We start from the raw sequence: 22848 nt of genomic DNA on the forward strand, positions 1-22848 counted from the left end.
ATTCGTGAAAAATTAATTCAATTCTATTCTGTTATTTTTTATTTTAATCTTATGAGCAATAAACGGGAGTTTACTTTGACGTTATATTTACTCCGCAGTGTTTCTTTATGGCAAGGAAAACATAAAAATTAAAGAAACCTTAATTTACACTTCTTCACTCCTTGTTGATAACTTTCTTATTTCAAAGATATACGGATTCGTCGTAAGTGTTTCGATTTGATCCATTTTACTTCAAAATTAAGATTTATAGATCGGAAAACACACATTTTTACTCTCCATCTTCAACGATCATCAATATTTATAAAGAATAAAGCAACTTTATATTTGTTAGTGTTGAATAAGTGTTTTGGTTTATTATTAAAAAATACATGCATGGATGGCAATATTAATAACGTATTTAATTGAGCTCCTTATGTAATGCTAAATATTTTCCTATTATAGAAATATAGATTAGCAAGAACATCATTCACAAGGATTACAAAATGTATTTATTTATCTACTTTTCATTCTTGGATTAAATTAAAAAATGTAACATATATTTTATATTTCTTCTATATATATTAAATTTTTAAATACATACTCGGTACGTTTAGTTAAAACATCTGAATTTTTATATAATGTAAGTAAAAAGTTGCTTATTTAAGAATACTTAATTAGTATCATGAATGTATACATATATATATATAAATAAATAAATAAATAAATAAATATATATATATATATATATATATATATATATATTTATTTATGTTTATTATTATGCATATATGTATGTATAATAAATATTACATAAATATAATTAATCATACCTATGTAAATATTAAATCTGCATTACAAAGAAAACCAATATATAATGTAAAAATTACTTAGAATATAATTAAAAACAATGAAAAAGTTGTTTTAAAATATATGAAAGTAGTGATTAATTATATATGTCAACTTATACATTTAATCTTAAATATTTATGCTATGTTTTTGGTTTCTAACTAGTTCGACGCATTATAAATGTTTATATTTTTATTTGATGAACAAGTATTGAAGAAATTTTGTCTGTCTTTCGATTTCCGATCGGCGTGTTTCTATCTTGTATAAAACATCGAAAAGAAATGGTCCTCTAATCTCTTTTTTAACGAATTCTCTAACCTAAAGGAGAATATTTTAACAATTTTCACTAATAAATAATTTCGTATTTGTCGCATTATCACATAGCTAGAGTCTCATTGACAAAATTATAGAATAAGATGAGTAAATATTGTATATAAAATGTATAATATATACAAATTATGTTTTATTCGATTAGAAACTTATGCTGTAGGTATAAGGACTAAAATTGAACACTTTTTGACAATAGCTTATGTTCGTAAATTCATAGTTTCAATGCGATAGCAAATCAATGATATTTTCAGTCTAGAGCTTTGATAAAAACAATCTACTACGTGGTAGGTGCATACTAGAGTCCTACATAAGCTATGAGCTAGCTCGCAGGGCTTTTTTTTTTACACGCTGGTTGAGCAGCAGAGAAAGTGCAAGAAAGGTGTTTTTTTTAACTTTTATTTTAATTATTGTTTTGTTTTATTTAAAAAAATATTACAACAGTTGCTAAAAATGAATTAATTTGAAATTAAAATGAAATAATTTGTCATTGCATGCACGGCAACGTTGAACTATGTTTCTGTTAATTCTATCAAAGATCTAGCATTACTATCAAGGCGCTAGATTATGTGAAAATATTATTTTTGTATCATCGTGTTGAGAAATTATGCATTTGTGAACATAAGTTTATTGTGAAAAATGCTCAATTTTAGTCCCTCTACCTATCATAAGATTTTGTAACATCAACACGTATACGGGAGATAGACAAAATAATGTAAAGACCTAAAAAATGAATATTATATTTGTTTATTAATAAGATATTGGGTCACCATTTGCCTTTAATACAGCTTCAATTCTCCTTGGAATTATATAGATATATCTGTCAGTTATGTGTGTCTTAGAGATGTTGGAAGAGGAAATCTGCTTCTCACTCTCTTTTCCAAAACTGCCCATAGTGGTTTGATGATATTTAAATCAAGTAATTGTGCTAGTAGACGTTGAAGTTTATTTTGATGTTGTTCAAATTAAGATTGAACTTTTGCTGTGTATGGATACGTTCCATCTTGAAACATGGCATTATTTGATAAAAGAATGGGACAATATTCCACTGTAGATCATTCAAAAATTGTATGATTCTATATAATTTCAAGCAGAATTGAAGCTGTATTAAAGGTGGCTCAATATCTTATTAATAAACAAATATAGTGTATCTTTCAGGTGTTTACATTATTTTGTCTACCCCCTGTACATGCATAGTAAAAAATAAATTTTCTAATAAAAATTTAACAAATAAATATGTAACTTTGATTCATTAAAAGTACCTTGTCCAACTCTCTCTGGTTATATACTTTGTTAATTATAACAGTTATCATCTTGATCTTATAGTCGAACATCCTATAAAAAAAACAAAACAGTATATTCATAATTAATATAAACAATAAACTTTTATATCATTCATATGTATTTTTATGAAATAATAGTATTACCCGTAATATGATGTAATTATTCTGAAATTATTTAGTATGTCTTCAAGCATATGCTCAGTTCTTTCGGCAAGAATAGAAAAAAAAATATTAACCAATAAGGCTTCAGCTCGTTCTCTCGATTGATCATAAGATATATTATACTTATTAGATAGATTATTAATAACGTCATAATTAATAGCTAAACTATGTAATTTTATCTCTAAATAATTGATTATGATTTCAGAATTTTTAATATAAGCAAGACATTCTAAAATTGTATGATCAATTTCGTTTGTGTTATCAAAAACTTTATTCCATGTATCACGATTTGCCGTTTTCAAACCATTACAATATGCCCATCTCTTCCATCCGCGCGAAAGTCTACAGAAGACAATCCAGAAAAGAAGTAAAAATTTTCTAACGAAATTATGCTTATTGTTTTAGTTAAATAAATAATTTTTGACATAAGTGATAATCAATTTTTCAAATATATCTAAAATATTCCTATAAAGAATCAAGTATTATAAGAAGAATTATTTGTTTCTTTCAGGATGTCTCAGATGCCGTAGCAATAGCTGATGTGCTTTTCTTCTGCATATGCTATCATGTGTAATACATTTTCACTTTGAGAGTTCTTGTCTTAAACATTCAATATGATCATTATTTCTATGATCATATTTCCTATTTTTCCTGTACCAATTCCACGTTATTTTAAGCACTTTCTAAATTTTGATAAAAAAAGTACCTTTTTATTTAATTCTTTCATATTATTTACAACAACGGTATAATACATGTATAAATGTATAAATATTTTTACTATACAATTTTATTATAATGTATTATTATTATTAAGTATATGAAGTTTTATAGCATGAACTACTACAATTTCCAAATTTATCGATCATTTATTTGAATGACTGTATATGTATCTTATATCATCTAAATAATCTACATTATTAACATGTATATATCGTTATATACTGATATATCCATCGATTAATTTGTCTAATCTTCTTTTTCCAGTTGTTTTAATTTAAACATTACACATCACACACAAATATGATGATTTAAAAAAATTTCAAATTTGTAAATTGTCATTTTTTTATAAAACAGACATTTACAAATGGATTAATATGTGCTATATACAATGTAATAAAATTAAAAGTAAATCAATTTCTATGAAATATTTTATAAAGTTTTTAATATCGCCACAAATACTTTATAATAAAAAAAAATTAATATATAATGAAAATAAAAATATTTGAATATTTCAAAATCTAAAAAATGTAGTTATTATATTACAAATTTGAAGATATAAGCGACTTTTCAAGTTCATTTTTTCAATTCTATACATGTATCTAATTTTTAAAAATTAATTCAATATCATGACATGAAATTATGATTATGATATGTATTGTACTATGTATTATGATTAATAGAAATATCTTATCAAAATTTATATTGTGTTTACCTGGATTTGAGGGGGAAATTGTAAGAATGCTAAAACATTCGACATAAATTCAAAAGCTTTCAGCATAGGATACCATGCTGTATACTGTTTCTCTTTTTGCAAGTAAGTAGCGAGTTCCCAAAATACGGAGGGTTTTAGTTTCTTCTCTATCGTAAAATGAAATGCATCATCAATGATTTGTGCTCGATTGAGAACATGTATTTTTCGGTATTCTTTAGAATTCAAATATCGCGAAATTTTTCGCCAATTCTCATTATCATAATTGACACAATAATATCCTATGATAAAACAAAATTGTTTTTGTCGGTTATTAGAATCTTTTAATTGATTGATTAAATTGATTGATTAAATATATTTCGAGATTAATTATAGATTATTATATACATATATATTTCAATTGTTGCGAAAGACAAAAGGCCCATACAATATTGTTCGCGACAAAATCAATTCGTAATCGAGATCATAGAACGACATCGCATCGAGTAGAACTTGCCTGCGATCATATCTTGCTGGCATCATGATCTGCAAGACTCTCATGCAATCTACTATAAAAGATTCGACAGAACAAATACGACTTGAAATGATTGATCTTGTTGACATCAATGAACACCTTTGGCGCGAATCTGTGGTACGCGATATTTCTTAGCACACATCTCGTTGTCAAAGTTGTGCGGTAATTTCACGGAATGGACTTTCGCGGAATATTCGCGAAATATTTTTTGTTTCCAAGATTTTGGATGTATTTTATAACAATGTAATTAGATTTATGGAAAATATCATATATTTCGAAATTATCTATCTCTTATAAATTTTGAAAATTTAAAAATTTGTCTTATAGCAAAATTTATTTAACGTTAAATTTAAACATGTATAATAAAATTATATTCCAAATACGTATTTTTCAAATTTAATAACTTTATTTCAATTAAGATAAAGCCAAATAATCAAAATTGATTTATTAATATTTTTATAGTAATATATAATTTATAATAAAATAAAATTAATATAACATTTATTATTATATTGTCATAAGATTATCATAAGATCATTATTATATTGTGATATGAAAATTAGATAATTTATTTTAGTAATTATTTGGCTTTAAAATTAAGTTAAAGCAAAGAGCAATGTCTATAACAAATTTTACAGTATGAATGAACTAGAAAATTAAGATAAAATTGGTGTGCTTTATAGAAATAAGCATCACATAAAATTGATAAAATAATTAGTATTTTTTGTATATTCGATAAAATTACAGGTGTTCTTTATTTATAAATTAGATAGAAAATCTATACAAATAAGAAAAGTCTTTTCTATGATTTTAAATCTTCTTTAAGTTATTTTTTTTTAAATTTATCCTTTTAATATTTACATATTCTTTTTTAATTTATATCTTTCTTCTGTAATTTATAATTTAATTTATTTTTGCGATAGATGCAGTGCATTACGAAACAATTTATTAAAAGTTATTTAATATGTTTTAGCTCATCCATTTTAAGATAACGGTTCTATCTACAATCTACAGTCTACATGTATAATCTCTATAAATCCGTTATTTCTTAAAATGAAAAAAAATTTATTATTTATACTGTTGCGTAATTATTATTGTACGAGTTAAATTTTATATTCAATATAAAATTTGACATAAAATAATAAGCAGATATATGCAATATATATGGAAAAATTTTATTAATTCTAAAATTTTTTTTTAAATAAAAACTTTTATACAATTTTTATAAAGATCTTTCTCTTTTCAATTTTCTTTTGTTTAATTTATGTAAACAATGAGATCAAATTATTGCGTGTTTATAACAACCTACAATATATATATATATATATATATATATATATATATATATATATATATATAAAATATTAGATTATATGATAAAACTGCATATTAACTCACCAATATCGATGATTTTAACATATCTTGTCAAGAACATACCCTGATTAATTTGCAAAAAGTTTTAGCCGTCGCTGATTGTTTATTACAAAGTTATTTACAAAATGCGTATGTTTTCTTTGATCCTCCTAAATAAAAGCTAGAATAATAAATTTTCAAAATAATATGCTTCACCAATATATTTTTATAGCAATATATGAAGAGAAATGCTCGCAGTACAGCATAACTTGTGTAATCGATGCGGTCATTGAACAAGTCCACCACGTTTAATCGTTGACCAAACATTTCGTTCGATTTTATTTGATCTAACACCTTTATTTCTTTTTCTTTTTCTGAGGGTACGTAAAGAAAAAGGTATTATAATCCCTACTACGAGAGGAGAACTAAAAGAACGAATTCGGTCTGCATATGCACTACATCAGTTATGCTGTTAAATATTCGCAGAAGTATTGCCGAAAGATTACTTAAATGCTTCGAGAAGTGCATGGTATGTTCTTTAAACATTTATTAAAATGAATGCACTTACACTTCAGTAAATGTCCGTTAGATATGAGCATTCGGAGTTCGACGCTCCGAACAATTTTAATTGTAACTTGGAAACTAATGAATATAGAAAAAAATTTTTCGAATAAAAGTGACTCCTTTTTCAACGTAGAATCCAATATTAATTTTTTTGGGAGAGTGCCATTTAAAAAAACAGAGTTCCCTACAACTCACGAGGACGCAGTTGCGGAAAATGAAAATAAGTCCACGTAAAAGAGCACGCATATATAAAATGTATAGAAAAGTCTTCATTGTCTTTAAAAGATTTTGTTTGTTTGCTGTTTAAAAAGAAACTAATGAAGATAGCCGGCCTTTTAACTTTTATTTCTTCGACTTAACAACTTTGGTTAGGGATGAGACCGTATTGTTAATTTTTGACTCATCAATATCTATTAGAAATAGTCAAAATAAAGTTCTATTTTAATGTCGAAAATTGAACATTTTTTTTATAACAAGTTAATTATAATGCATATGATATCAACACTTTTAAAAATTTTAAACTGAAATATCTTTCAAAGATTAGAAATTAAAATTATATCGAAATTATTAAAAACTTTGAGTCCATAACGCTTTTAGGATTGATATAATAGTATAAAATAATTGCATATACTTATAAAAATTTATGTGTATGTGTGTGTGAAAAACTTGATAAATTTGAAAATAAATTATCTAAAAATGTTACAACTTTCCGTGCACACATTTTTTTACTAGTATAATATTTTACCATTTATGTAATATTTACACAAAATTATGAAACTTATATATTTTATGATATAATTTTGCAAAATTTAATTATATTTAGTTTTTCTTTTTATCTATTTTTATTGTATTTATAAAATATTTTGGACATTGATGGAATACCATAAATCTACAATTAAAGCCAATAAATTAAGACACAAACGGCGATGGATTATTTGCTTATAAGGAAAAAATAAAAGTATGGAGAGAATACAACTTTTTAATTGCTATAAAATGCATTTTAAAAATAATTAATTAAATATATCAAACAGAAAGTTGATTTAATCATATATTAGCATTTTATTGTGTTTATCAACTGATAAGACACGTATTAGTCTGATTTTATATTATTTTGATCTTCAAAGTTGTTTCCATAACATGCTTATTATGATATCGCTTGTCGAACGTTGGCATTTCTCGGTAGTATCTCAGAACGGCAAGAGAGAGATAGAGGGAGAGAGATCAAATTAATATAGATATATTTTCAATATTAATAATAATTTATAGTAATAAAAAGTTAATTATAATCTTAATTATTATCAAAGTATTAAATTCTGATCAGCTGACATCATAATATACGTGGTGAGTTATAACAAGACAGGGTATATAACCGCTTTTAATAAAATAAAATGTGTACATTAGATATGTTGAGGACAATTTAAATAATCTTAACATACATACATAACCAACATAGTATTTTTCTTCAGAGACGATCATTTTTCTCAAAATTGTTGTCTTTATAAAGATAGTAGAGGAAAAAGATTTTAATTTCACATGTGCGTGTATTATTATATTATCTTAGAAATGAATTCAATTTAACTTAAAATCAAACATCTAATAAAGAAATTCTTTATTAAATTATGCCAATATGATTAAATTTAATCAAATTAAATTAATATTATATATTTATTGAAATACGTACTAAAAAATTATGATTCTTTTATCTTAAAGCTAGATTTTTCAAATAGAAAGTTATAATATTTCTTATATACTGTCTCTTTTTCATACATAATAATAGCAGTAATTAAAGAAAATTTATCACTACAACTATGTAATATAAAAACTTGTGTGAAATACATAATGTGTTAAATCATGATAAATTTGGAAACTTGTTACTTAAAAACGATACATTTCATTTCTTCACATTTTTACTGGAATAATATTTGGCGTAATAATACTTGGCGTATTTTTTTTACTATTATAAGGTTTTTTTTTATTCCAACCCTTATATGCTACATTATTTTCTTATGTGATTACTAGTGAGTCAATAGATTGTATATTTCATGAAAAATGGTGATAAATAACCGCATTCGCAACGTTTGAAAATTTATAAATAATTGCATTCAATATGTATAAAAATTTATAAAATACGTTGTAAAAATTCAAAAATTATATTTTGAACAACCGAATGGCTTATTATTGGCAACGGTCATACCACGTTGTAAAACACCAGTTCTCGTCCGATCACTGAAGTTAAGCAACGTTGGGCATGGTCAGTACTTAGATGGGTGACCGCTTGGGAACACCATGTACTGTTGGCACACACAATCTTTTCTTTTTGCTAATTTAAATATCTTCAATATTGACATAATTTTTTTATTCCAACCCTTATATGCTATATTATTTTCTTATGTGATTACTATTGACTCAATAGATTGTATATACATTTCGTGAAAAATGGTGACAAATAACAGCATTCGCAGCGTTTGAAAATTTATAAATCCCTTTAAAAATAACCTTACAAAGGTAAAAAAAATACACCAAGTAAAAAATATTCTACCTTGTATGCATGTTTAATAAAATAATTACGTTGTTATTTCTCGGTAGATTCCCAGAACATTAAGATCAAGTTGATATAGACAGAAAGAAATTTGGAAAGAAAAAAGTGGCATGGCATTCCTAAAAGTGTTAAGTTGCAGTCTAATATTCATTATCGCGGCGGCTCTTTTTATTGATGAACATATGTCCATACCGAAACTCGACATATTATATCCGCAACATTATAACATCAACTTTGTACTAAATGTCAACTACGATGTCTTCCATGGCGAATACAATGTCAGCATTTATATTCCTTATGAAACACAAAATATATACGTTTACACAGAAAATCTGACTATAACTCGAGTTAGGGTAACAAACAATGCACAAATATCTAAAGAAAATGAAGAAGAAGCTTTTGCCCCTAGCACTGATGATTTTATCTATAACAATGAAACATTTATAACTACCATTTCTTTCCCGTACAATTTATCATTAGGATTTTACACTCTGAATATGAAATTTATGGGACTTTTAGCTGAAAATGGAGGATTCAGAACTTACATGAATCAACAAAATGATAGAATGTGAGTAATTTTTAAAATGTTAAATATTTAGGTGCTCTAATTACATTAATTTCTTGTTTCAATTCTTTACCAAATATTCGTATTATTATCAAGGCATAGTCTTAATATATGTATATGTGTATGATTTAATAAATTATTACTTAAAGTTGTCTGATAAATAATAAATTCTGAAAAAGCATTTTTACATTGCGCAATTGTAATATAAAATATGTTACTACTATTTTTTAAACATTGTGTTAAGATGTATTTTTCCTTTTTCTCGTTTTTTTTCTTTTTTCTCTTTTTTCTATTTTTCTTTATAATTTCTAAGACTTTAGCAATAACTGAAAATTTTTTGTGTTATTTAAAATATATTGTTATATATGCTAGGTGGTTGGCCGCAACGCATTATTACAAATTTGCTACTCGAAGATTATTTCCACTTTTAAAGGACACTATATATGCTAGTTATAGCATTTCTATACAGCATCATAATAACTATATAGCCTTATCAAATATGCGAAAAATAGAGGAGAAAGCGGATGAAAATAATATGCATTGGACACATTTCCAAACTACTCCCGTAATGCCCGTTTATTTCATAGCGGCGGGTGTGTTTGATCTCGCCTTTATTACAAGTAGGAATACCAAATTGTTGTGCAGAAAAAACATACTGCTGTATATGAAATTTGCACACAATGTTGCTGAAAATATTGCGTGGTTTTTGCCGCATATCAGGAAAACTCAGGAAAATAATCACATTGCGATTCCGAAGTTGCGCGATGTAGATGAGATAATATTGGGTTTCGTTCTTTATAGGTAAATATTTTATGATATAAGTAAATATATTTAGAGAGAAATGTCAATATACATAAAAGAATAATATTTTTTCTCGCTACTCAATATCATAGAAATCAAATTTATGTATCTTTTTATATTATTTTGTAGTCCCAATAAATAATAATAATAATAATAATAAAGTATTACAGTTTAACATGTAGAGTAATTTGCGTATGTGTGTATGTGTGTTTTTTTTGTAAATGAACATATATAATATTTCATATGTAATATATTATTTCTTTAAAGCAATTATACATTTCTTTTTTATCTATTTAATTTAATCATTCAATTTATCTATAATATAACTAATTTTCATATAACATATAACATATTTATAACAGACATTCTCGACTTTATTGTAATATTTGTGAATTATTTTTAGAGAAGAAGATATTATCTTTAATGAAGAAATAGATGCTGAGATACGCAAAATTGAAATAGCGCGAGTAATAGGATATAAGGTGGCACACGAATTGCTTTATAATGTAATCGATCCATATAAGTGGGAACCCTGGTTAAGCAAAGGCTTCGCTAAATTTTTTGGAATTTTCGCCGTCGATCAGGTTATTTTATATTTGGCATTAATTTTTTCAATCACACACACATAATCAGAATAATGTAAAAATATTCAGACTTCTATATACAGAATTTAAATATTCCTAAACTTTTGTAAATGTTTTTTATCATTCAATATATACTAACGTAAGTTACATCGGAATTTTATTTCTAAAATTTCTAATCTATACGATAACAGGCCTGCGAAATTTTAGGTTTGGTTAATTACAAAAAGCAGAGTAGGTGAATCTGATAGATTTTTTTACGCTGATAATGCGAATCTGACCGCAGAATTTCTTCAGAACGTCAGGTCTTTGAGTAATTTATAGTTAAATAGTCCAAAAATGGCAATTTCGGTAAATTTCATGAATTTATTATGAAAGAACCTAATTTTTTTGAAATATTTCTGCCAATGGCATCGTATAATATTAATTTTCACCTTTCAAATCCATTTTCGATTACTTTCGCACGATTTTTTTTCGCTGAGATATACAAATATGAATTAACAAAACAGTTATAATGGCAATACAAGTCTAGTGTCGATGTTATAACACATTTATTTATATTACAATCAAATAAATATTGGTATTAAAGCATACAAAGAGAGGATAGCGAACGTTTCGACCCTATTTTTGGGTCATCTTCAGCGCGAAAGTATATAATAAAAGATAATATAATAACAATGTGTTTTATATCGGAGTCTGTTACAAAGGTTGCTGTTTAAAGCGATAATAAATGTCTCGGTATCTCATTATCTTGACGATGCCTACGTAAAAACAAAGGACAAAAGTAAAATAAGTTAAATAAATAATGTAATTAATATGAACAAAGAAAGAAAAAGTACTAAATTAAACATGAAACTATGAGATTGGAATGTTAATTTATTAAAAATGATCTAAATATAAACTGAACATAAAGTCAAAGAAATAAATAAATAAGTTATAAATAAGTTAAATAAATAATATGACTAATATGAACATAGAAAGAAAAAAGTACTAAGAATTACATGAAAATTACGAGATTGAAATTATTTTAATGTCAATTTATTAAAAATGATCTAAATAAACTGAACATATAGTCAAGAAATAAAAATTAAAAGGTTAAACATATAAGAAGTTAAAACTACGGAAATAAGACTTACTTCCAGGCATCGAAGATAATGACGCGCCGAGGAGATGAATAAAGACAACTTAACATCTCCGAAGACAAAGATCGACTCGTCTTTAACGGATAAATGTGACTTATATATAAACGGTAAAGAGAGTCAAATAATGTATAAATGTACACATACGCAAAGTCGCAACCTATTTGTTATGATAGAAACTGTGTTAAATTTTTGGCAAGTTGTTGACAATATTTAAATAAATTTCTGGTAAACGTTCAGTATCCGTTTGCAAATTGAGACCATTTCTTTGCTTCTTGATATATAGCATTTCGGAGATCAATCTTTTACTCAAATATGGTTCTCGATCCAAAACCTGAACGCCATCCCAATCAAAAGTATGATCAAAACCAACCCTGTGATTCGTGATGACTGATTGAGAATTAGTGTTATGTCTAATGTGGCTGCGATGTTCGTTGATTCTGGTATGCAGTTGTCTGCAAGTTTGTCCAACGTAGGACGCATCGCAATCCATGCAGTTCAATTTGTATATGACGTTCAAAGAATTGGAAGTAGGAAGAGGATCCTTATGAGCCCTGATGAAGTTTTTCATTTTATTGATACTGTAATATGAGAGTCGAACATCCAAATCCTTAACGATATGTTTAAAACGCCCGGAGATTGAAGGAACGTATGGTATCGTGAAATAAGTAATGTGATCATTTGTGTTTATGACCTGGGTATTATTCACTAAGGAATTTGGTTTGAAAAGGTGTTTCTTAAGGCGGTCAACACATGTGTGGAAAATAAAATTTAAAGGGTATCCATTGCTTAAAAGGATGTTGATAGCCAATTTAATATTCTCACAATGGAAAACAGGGTGAGACAAGTGGAAAACCTTGTCTATTAAACCAATTACTGTGCCTCTTTTTTGGCAGAGAGGATGTTGAGATAAGAAGTGTAGGTATCTACCGGAAAAGGTATCTTTACGGTACCAGTCAAAAATTATAAAATTATTGTCGGAAATTAAAGTCACATCTAAAAAGTTAATTTTATTGTCTACAGCAATTTCCATTGTGAATTGTAGACGAGGATGGAAAGAATTGAAAGTGTCCAGAGTATCTTTAAAAAAAGAAGGAGGAATGGCTAACAGAACATCATCAACATACCTTAAATAAAAGGGGGGAGTAAATTTTAAGGAAAGAAGTGCTTTGTTTTCAGCAATGGATACCCTTTAAATTTTATTTTCCACACATGTGTTGACCGCCTTAAGAAACACCTTTTCAAACCAAATTCCTTAGTGAATAATACCCAGGTCATAAACACAAATGATCACATTACTTATTTCACGATACCATACGTTCCTTCAATCTCCGGGCGTTTTAAACATATCGTTAAGGATTTGGATGTTCGACTCTCATATTACAGTATCAATAAAATGAAAAACTTCATCAGGGCTCATAAGGATCCTCTTCCTACTTCCAATTCTTTGAACGTCATATACAAATTGAACTGCATGGATTGCGATGCGTCCTACGTTGGACAAACTTGCAGACAACTGCATACCAGAATCAACGAACATCGCAGCCACATTAGACATAACACTAATTCTCAATCAGTCATCACGAATCACAGGGTTGGTTTTGATCATACTTTTGATTGGGATGGCGTTCAGGTTTTGGATCGAGAACCATATTTGAGTAAAAGATTGATCTCCGAAATGCTATATATCAAGAGGCAAAGAAATGGTCTCAATTTGCAAACGGATACTGAACGTTTACCAGAAATTTATTTAAATATTGTCAACAACTTGCCAAAAATTTAACACAGTTTCTATCATAACAAATAGGTTGCGACTTTGCGTATGTGTACATTTATACATTATTTGACTCTCTTTACCGTTTATATATAAGTCACATTTATCCGTTAAAGACGAGTCGATCTTTGTCTTCGGAGATGTTAAGTTGTCTTTATTCATCTCCTCGGCGCGTCATTATCTTCGATGCCTGGAAGTAAGTCTTATTTCCGTAGTTTTAACTTCTTATATGTTTAACCTTTTAATTTTTATTTCTTGACTATATGTTCAGTTTATTTAGATCATTTTTAATAAATTGACATTAAAATAATTTCAATCTCGTAATTTTCATGTAATTCTTAGTACTTTTTTCTTTCTATGTTCATATTAGTCATATTATTTATTTAACTTATTTATAACTTATTTATTTATTTCTTTGACTTTATGTTCAGTTTATATTTAGATCATTTTTAATAAATTAACATTCCAATCTCATAGTTTCATGTTTAATTTAGTACTTTTTCTTTCTTTGTTCATATTAATTACATTATTTATTTAACTTATTTTACTTTTGTCCTTTGTTTTTACGTAGGCATCGTCAAGATAATGAGATACCGAGACATTTATTATCGCTTTAAACAGCAACCTTTGTAACAGACTCCGATATAAAATACATTGTTATTATATTATCTTTTATTATATACTTTCGCGCTGAAGATGACCCAAAAATAGGGTCGAAACGTTCGCTATCCTCTCTTTGTATGCTTTAATACCAATATTTATTTGATTGTAATATAAATAAATGTGTTATAACATCGACACTAGACTCGTATTGCCATTATAACTGTTTTGTTAATTTTATATTTCGAGTCTTATATTTATTAATTTTTACAAATATGAAGTTATAAGAAAATTTACGTTAAAGAAAATTTTGTAACTAAACAAACCTAAAATTTCGCAGGCCTGTGTAATTAGCTCCAATTTACCACAAAAGCAATATTAAATTAATATCATAAATATCATAATTTATATATATTGTCATATATACTTTTAAATAACTTTAAAAATACATAATTTAAAAAATATTGAATTTGATTGAATATTATTAGATACTTTAACCAATTTTTTTAAAGTTTAATAAGAAAAATACAATGAACTAATGTGTATAAATTTTTTTTTAATATATTGTAACAGTTTTAATGTATGTTGTTAATGTGTGAGCATTTGTTTCGATTAAATATTTATTTAGATTAAAATTTTTACGCGTCCAGAAATTCCCAGATTTTCGGATACAAGATTTCTTTGTGGTTCAAATGCAACATGATTTTCTTCACTGGAGCACCAAGGACACATGGCCGCTCACAATCAAATCAAAATTTAATAGCTCTTTTGAAGTACCTCGTTACATCAAAGGTATCAACTTCAAGCAAATAATTAATTATTGATAGATTGATTCTTTAATGCTGCATATAAACATTATAATGAAAAAATAACTGAATTGTTTTACATGTAAATTAGTTAATTTATATAATTTATTTATATTATTGTTTACATAAATATTAATATTTACCAGAAAAATAAAATAAACTTTTGTTTATTATTTTGTTTATCACAAAGAAGTTATGCCCATAAATTTATATATATCCAAATGATGTACAGCAAATTTATTTTATTTATACTTTACTTTTACTATATAATGTCAATTTTCGTAGTAAGCCTTATGTTCTACACGTTGCAAACTTCCTCAGAAAATGTTTTTCGGAAAAGTATCATAACATATTTAAATTATAGGTGAGTAATACAAATTACAACATAATTATATTATAAATTTAAGTACATATTTTTAAATGATTTTTTAATTTTTCTTTTTTTATAATCATATATTTTGCTTTGTTTTTTAATTTTTGAAATATATTTTTATTTACTTCTCGACCTTCTTTCTTATTCCGTTATTCTTTTCTGTGTTTCTAAATTTATTCATATTTAATTTTTACTAGTAATTTCAAGACTTGTTAATTTTTCCTTTGTTAATTTTTACCTCTTATTTTATTGTGTTTGTACTTATTATTATTCTAATTTTCTTCTTTATTTATCTATTATTTGAATTTTCGTCTTTCTTCAATTTTTCTTAACTTCTTCTTTTATCTGTATTTTCCTTTTAAATTTTTTTTTTATTTTCTCATATGTTCTCTACTCGTGCCTTTTAATTCTTTTTATTTAAATATTTTTTTATTTCTTTTCGGTGACACATTTGCTTTTTTTAATGACTATTTTATTTATTTTTTTCTGTCATTTACCATCAATTTCTTATCGTTCCAATTCTATCTAATATAATTTACACTATTATCACTAATGCTTTTCCCTTTTACTTTGTTCTTTAAAAATCTTAATTCCGTTACATCATTTTTCTTAAGATATTTTTTTTTATTAATTTTTTCTTATCATTTATTCGTTTGGATTTTTAGCTATACAAGCAGTAGTGATTTCTGGAACGGAATTCAAGCTGTCATGCAAGAATCATCTGTCAAAATGAAATACAAATTAGAAGACAAAATAACTAATTGGACACAGCTAAATTATTACCCTGTGATAAATGTGCAAAGAAATTATGATGAAAACAGTTTGAATATATCGGTAGAAGATTTTAATGCAGATATATGGATATTGAATGAATATATAGAGTTGAATATTGTTACGCAGACCCGTTTGAAGAATATTTCGATTGTAGTGTGGCTAGTACCACATATTTCGTATCATTCACAAATTATTACAGATCTCAAGAACGAGAATGACTCTCTGTTGGTCAAGTTACAAAGTGGTAAATATTTATCGATAAATTTATTGGACTTTTAGATATGTATTTGCTCTTTGCAAATTCATACTTTTTCTTAAAAATAATTACGTGTTTTCTTTATACCATTGATTCCTCTCATTATTCTATGCATAAAGGCATTTAAGTGATAAAAAAATAATTATTTTATGAGAGATACTTTATAGTTTTTGTTAACTTAAAGTAAATCTTACCCTTACAACTTTTTACGGGGAATATTGTAAGGAATTGATTTTATACACAAATTACATATAGAATAGTTCCATTTCAAAAAAATTAGGTTGACCTTGACTTTTACATTCAAGCTCCATATAAAGTCTTAATATTCCTATCTTCATTCCCCCTTCAAAACTCTACAACTTTTATTTGAAACATTTTTTTCCAACGCCTGTTTTCGAGTTATTACTGCGTAAAAGTTAAAGTGGGACACCGTATACGTATAATTCAATGTATATATAATTTAATCTATGTTATTTAAATTATAGAAGTAGCAAATCTTTTTATATATTAGTTAGAGAACTTTCTTTTGGTATCCAACTATGCTTAAAATTATTTAATACTTAAATATTTAATTATTGGATAGTTTAATTATTATATTTAATTGAATATGATAATCTGCAATTTGCTACACATACATATGTATAAATTAGCTATTTTTTATCTGATTATTTCTATTTGATAAATTATGTCTACATACTGCACTGTTATTATAATAAAATTTTACGCACGATCTAAAGATTGTACATATATTAAAACGTTACATATAATGAAATATATGGTATAATTTGATTATCAATTTTGATTATCATCAATGTAGTCAAAATGAATTTAAGTTGTCATAACGTTATTAGTACATTGATTTATCAGCGTGACATAATTTAATATTCAATCCACAATTTGCTTCTTATAATAATTGCAAATTTTTAATACATAATTTCTAATACATTTTTTATAAGAATATAAGAAGATATTTCAAATTATTACTTGACAAATTCGAATTTAAAAAAAATTTAATTTAATTCATTGATAGAATTTATTTATCATACAATAGGATGTTATCGCGTCAATTATGATGCCAGGAATTGGAATAGACTTTCGGACTACCTGAACTCCAAATTCTTTGGAAAGATACATGTTCTCGATCGTGCTAAAATCATCGACGACGCATTTCATTTTCTGATGACAGGCCAACTAAATTCTACTGTATTCTTGGGTATTTCACACTACCTGTGGCAAGATACAGATTATATCGCATGGTATCCTATGTTCAAAAACTTGGAATATATCTCGGGTTTCTTTGCATATCCAGAAAGCGCATATAGCCCTATAAAGGTATAAATAATATCAGTTTTTGTAAGTAAAATATCGTGCGTTTTATGTTAAATAATTTATATATTTATATTAACAATATACACATTTTTATTTTAAAATTATTTTCGATAAATTATAGATGAATATACATAATATTTAATTCTCTAAGACTCATGAAACAACTTCCGCTTCTAAATTTTTATGAAACATTAATATCAAATTATATTATTTAGGTGTACTATAATTACGCATTTATTACTATGTTTTAACCTTATAAAAACATTGTTATATTATTTGCATTTTAAATAATAGCATATGCGTGCGCACAAACTTTATCAATTCTTCTATAATATATAAATAATTATATACATTTTAATGTATTATATATAAATTTTAAAATATATACATTTTTATATATTGCTTAACAATTTGTAGAAAGAAATGATGCAATCATTGAATAAGATGTTATGGGAAATAAAATATCCGGACTTTAAACCGGATGGAATCATTCAAGGGAGCATTTTCACTAAATGTTTGAGGCAAGAGGCTGCAAGATGGTTATGCACTTTAAGTCATTATTATTGCTTTTCAATAGCCTATCATGAATTGAAGTTGTATCTTTCAAGTTATAACAAATTTTCATCATACAAGTAATTACGGTTTGAAGTTATTTTTCAATTACAATCATTTTATAAAAACATTTTCTCTCGTAGCGTTGTGAAACATTTGATAATTTATGTGATCAAGGTATAAGATTATAAATTCTAGTAATTTATTTTTATTTCATTTTGAATATCATAGAATTTGGGTGGGATGGAAAGAATGGACATTTTGCAATGGTTTGATGAAAGCGAAAAACAATACTTGGATGCAAGTGTATGATATATATTTGAAAGAATCAGATAATAGTATTTTAAAATTTTTAACTTGTTCCAAAGATCCTTCAATCATTCTCCAGTATATAAATATAATGACTAATATGACAATAACTATGGATTATATTAACAGTTTTTGTGTTATTGTTGCGAGGCATGTAAGGACTGGATTATTTAATTTCAACAATTTATACAAAATAAAACCAAAGTAATGACTACTTTTTTATAAATATGTAATACTCATCCAATTATAAAGACTTCTATTTTCTAATTATATAAATCTATTATTTTGTTTTTATAGAGAAATCAGCTATATTACAGCATTAACTATATTCATTAACCACGTATATTCTAAACAACAAATAAATGAGGTAAATTTTATAAATTTATATGTAGACTCGTATACATATGTACATGCACATATATATAATTGTTTATTAATATCTTGTTTTGAATCTCAATTTTCAATATATATACTGTATCTAAATATATTTTAGATGTATGTGTTATATCTAAACATGTTATAGATTTATCTGTTCTATGATATATGTATATTCTAACATTATGAAGCAAAATTAATATTTTCATGTTGATCTAAAAAAATAATTTATTTCAGATAAAGAAATACATAGCTCTTTTCAGTTATCATAAATATCCAGACCGTATGATTAATTATGAATATCATGAAAACGGTAACACGGTAAATTTTAGAAATTTAAATATACATATTTAATTGTGAATTTCTTATTATTAAGTTTATTTATGTATTTATTTTTATATCAAATATCTATCTTATGCTAATTATGTTAATAACCAAAAATTATGACTGACTTTTATAGTATGAAAAGAAATTATTGTTGAAATAAATATTAAAATATTCCGTTTTAGGTAAGGAAATCCTTGCCACTTACAATGAATATGATAGTAATGTATGTAAATCGCAAGTTAGAACTACGTTGGCATCAATTAAAGACTCAACTGTACGAATATCGATATCTTATAAAAGATTTTGATGATATATTTAAAGAATACTTGGCTGATTAGTCAATGAAACCAGGAAAGGATAACGAAATGTAACGCATGCACATATTTACTTTTAATATATGGATAGTTTTTGTATTTTCACTTATTTATTTTGTTTAAAAATATATATTCACGAACGAGAAATATACATACGATAACGACAACAAAGCGGTTGAGTTATAATAGAATAAAAAGTTGATGAGTTCCATTTAAATAGTGATAGTAAGCATTATCACGTTTTCTGTTTTTTGCAAATATTTTATACAATTTTTTTACAATATTTCTATTTTTTAAAGTATTGCGTACGATAATTTAAAAAAAATGTTTCCTTTAAAATGAATGTGTTTATATAATGTTTGATATGTGTTTATGTAATGCACATATATTTCATAATTATCATACAAATGTTGTAAAACATAAGATAAAACTTAATAACTAGATACTAATCATAAATTCAAACAGTTAATGATTAATGATAATTATTTTTATTGAGCAAAGTATAAATACAACGATGGATGTAACTTTATTGTACTCTACATAAGAAAAACATAATATGATATATTGAACGAGTGTTAAATAATCATTACAACAGAAGTAACAGAATGATTTCGACTGAATAATGCAAAAGGTAGAGAGTAAACTACACATGCTACAATGTACAAGAAGGAACTAGAGAAGTGCAATTATATTTATAACTATAATAGCGCAGTGGTGGTAAAAAATTAATATCTAACAATTTTTTGTGATAATTATACAATGGGTCTAAAAAAAGAAGAGAGAAAAAATGAACAAGTGGATGATACACAAATTAGAATCAAATGCTAAATAAATAGAAATAAAATATCAGATGTTCTGTACTGAATTAGATTCAACAAATTTCCCTCAGGGGCATCATAGAGCTTGTCTCTATGGTGTACGGGCATTTGCGAACCCGAGGTACCCGAGCTTGGTGAAGGAAAACACCATGTAACACCCGGAGTGGAGGCTTCGTTAGCCGGGTAAGGTCTCCTCCTAAGGGAAGGAAAACCCCGACAGAAAACCATTTCTTTGTTACAGAACATGGAAGACGTCACAAAGGAGAAGAACTCCCTGGGTTCGGATACCAGGGGCCGGCGGGAGGGTGGTACTGTCCCGGTCACCCTCTCGTCGTCATCATACGACGGGCCATCTGGATTTTTGCCGGCGGGGAATCCAGAGGAATGGACTACCGCTTTGGGCTGTGGTGAAAACTGCCGGGTGTGCTGGATCTACGCGCTATTGCGTACGCCATGTGCGGATGCGTGTGGGATCGCAGGACTTTTGGACTATGTGTCGCTTATTAAGGACGAACCGACCAGTTATGATCGCGGGTGTCCGCGATATAGCGTGGTCGTGAACAGGGAGCACTCGAGACTTTCCGAGCTCGTGAGTGGTAATGATGTGGCGAGGAAGGACTCAATCGAGCGTCCTCGCACCCCCGAAGTAGTTCGCGGAGACAGTGGAGACGGGGAGGAGGAGGAGAGGGATCCCTCCTTCATGACTGTCTCCTCGCCGAGTTCTCCGGAGGTCGTGGAGCGTGTGTCGCCGGAATGGACCCCGAAGGACAAACGCCTGCTTACTGGGAGAAAACAATATCCCAAAAGAGGTAAGCCCCAAGATTCTTCTTCCTCCGGGAAGAAGGAGACGCGTGGACGTCCCGCCACGACTGGCGATTATATAGGTCTCGCCGAGGCTAAAGAACGCCTCAATGCGGCCAAGCGGGAGGAGCTCCTCTTGGAGGACATCGAGCGGATTTTGGACCCTGCATCGGGCCCAATCTTAACTGCGGTCGGGAGGAAGAATCTTCCTCCCCGTGGAGTTTTTTCAGCCAGCCTAAAGGGGATCACTTCGCTGGAACTCAGGAAGCTGGCTGGGACATTCTGCTCCCTTGAGAGAGTTGCGGGAGCCTCTGGGATGGACGAGGTCCTCTCCAGGGAGCTTCTCGTGTCCTCAATGAAACTTGGGGGCATCGCTGAGGAGTTCGCTGCGAGGGTGGGTGCGGCTGCGGATCCCCAGGTGGAAGCTCTTCGGAGTGAAAACCAGGGGCTAAGGGGCCGCATATCCTCCCTCGAGCAAGAGCTTGAGCGTGTTTCTGGGGATTTGGCCGCCCTTTGTGCGGCGCTCCCCACTATAGAGGCCTCCATGTTCGAGAAGCCAGGGAGGAAGAGACCTCGTGCGGTTTCGCCCGGGGGGTCTCCGTCGACTGCTGTTGCGGGTGATCCTGCCGTCGCTGGGGCGGGGGATCGACCTGTCTCGTTAGCCGAGGTATCGTCCCTTTTGGATGGGCGACTTGCAGCTCTGAGAGGAGACATCGCTTCTATCGTCTTGGCTACCTTACGGTCGCCTCCTGAGGAGGGTGCTGGGGCTTCTCTTTCGAGAGGGGCCATTCAGTCTATCCCCCTTCCATCGGTCGTGGATGATCGCGCTGTTGAGCGCGTGGCTGCTCCTGTTTCCGGGGGCTCCGCCGCCCCCGCTGCCGCGGGGGTTTCGGCGGATGCTTCGGGTTCGGGGGCGGTTGGTGTTTCAGGTGGATCCCGAAGAAAGCGCCGGCTTAAAAGGGCAAGTGGGAGAGCTGCTGCCCGGGATGGGCGTAACTTGGTGGTTCCTGCCCCCCCCTCGACGTCGGTGGTGTCGCTCACCATTGACAAGAAAAAGGGAGGAGAGGACAGAACTTATGCCTCGGTTCTGGCCGAGGCTAGGTCTAAGGTGAGTTTGTCTGCTTTGGGCATCGAGCAGCTACACATGCGTCGTGGTGCTACCGGAAGCCTTTTGCTGTCCGTAACTGGGAAGCGGGCAGACGAGAGGGCGAAGGCTTTGGCTGATTCCCTTTCGCAGACCTTCTCTGCGGTTGGGGAGGTTCGAGTGGGTCGTCCCATTCGTAGAGGTGAGGTGCGAATTCGTGGTCTCATGAGTTTCTTCTCGCGGGAGGAAATTCTTTCGGCTGTGGTGTCTGCTG

The 22848-nt window shown here is 28.8% G+C and overlaps 2 protein-coding genes and 1 non-coding gene across 3 annotated transcripts; all 3 read left to right on the plus strand.

The window, feature by feature from the left end:
• Nucleotides 1-7635: 7635 nt before the first annotated feature.
• LOC145972635 (aminopeptidase N-like) lies at nucleotides 7636-20699 on the plus strand. The gene is made up of 13 exons (XM_083101374.1): nucleotides 7636-7798; nucleotides 9044-9564; nucleotides 9934-10362; nucleotides 10766-10946; nucleotides 15107-15248; nucleotides 15548-15626; nucleotides 16301-16653; nucleotides 17717-17997; nucleotides 18412-18626; nucleotides 18778-19059; nucleotides 19153-19222; nucleotides 19468-19551; nucleotides 19740-20699. Exons 2-13 carry the CDS (start codon nucleotides 9107-9109, stop codon nucleotides 19893-19895), a joined length of 2730 nt encoding a protein of 909 aa, XP_082957500.1. The 5' UTR covers nucleotides 7636-7798; nucleotides 9044-9106; the 3' UTR covers nucleotides 19896-20699.
• On the plus strand, nucleotides 8638-8757 carry LOC145973961 (5S ribosomal RNA). The gene has a single exon (XR_014439597.1). It is a non-coding gene; the product is annotated as a 5S ribosomal RNA (ribosomal RNA).
• LOC145972636 (uncharacterized) lies at nucleotides 13271-14588 on the plus strand. The gene is made up of 2 exons (XM_083101375.1): nucleotides 13271-14052; nucleotides 14428-14588. The coding sequence occupies exon 1, from the start codon at nucleotides 13479-13481 to the stop codon at nucleotides 13863-13865; it is 387 nt and encodes a 128-aa protein (XP_082957501.1). The 5' UTR covers nucleotides 13271-13478; the 3' UTR covers nucleotides 13866-14052; nucleotides 14428-14588.
• Nucleotides 20700-22848: the final 2149 nt, after the last annotated feature.

This window comes from Camponotus vicinus, unplaced genomic scaffold (genome assembly GCF_025532165.1).
Source record: "Camponotus vicinus isolate PSW18456_S1 unplaced genomic scaffold, iyCamVici1.0 SCAF_6, whole genome shotgun sequence".
NCBI lineage: Eukaryota > Metazoa > Arthropoda > Insecta > Hymenoptera > Formicidae > Camponotus > Camponotus vicinus.

Excerpts from the sequence above, each read along its gene's own strand:
- LOC145972635 (XM_083101374.1), top strand. The coding sequence starts at position 9,107 with ATGGCATTCCTAAAAGTGTTAAGTTGCAGTCTAATATTCATTATCGCG. Across the intron at positions 18,627-18,777 it reads AACAAATTTTCATCATACAA|AATTTGGGTGGGATGGAAAG; the intron begins GTAATTACGGTT and ends TGAATATCATAG. Across the intron at positions 19,223-19,467 it reads CTAAACAACAAATAAATGAG|ATAAAGAAATACATAGCTCT; the intron begins GTAAATTTTATA and ends AATTTATTTCAG.
- LOC145972636 (XM_083101375.1), top strand. The coding sequence starts at position 13,479 with ATGAAAAACTTCATCAGGGCTCATAAGGATCCTCTTCCTACTTCCAAT.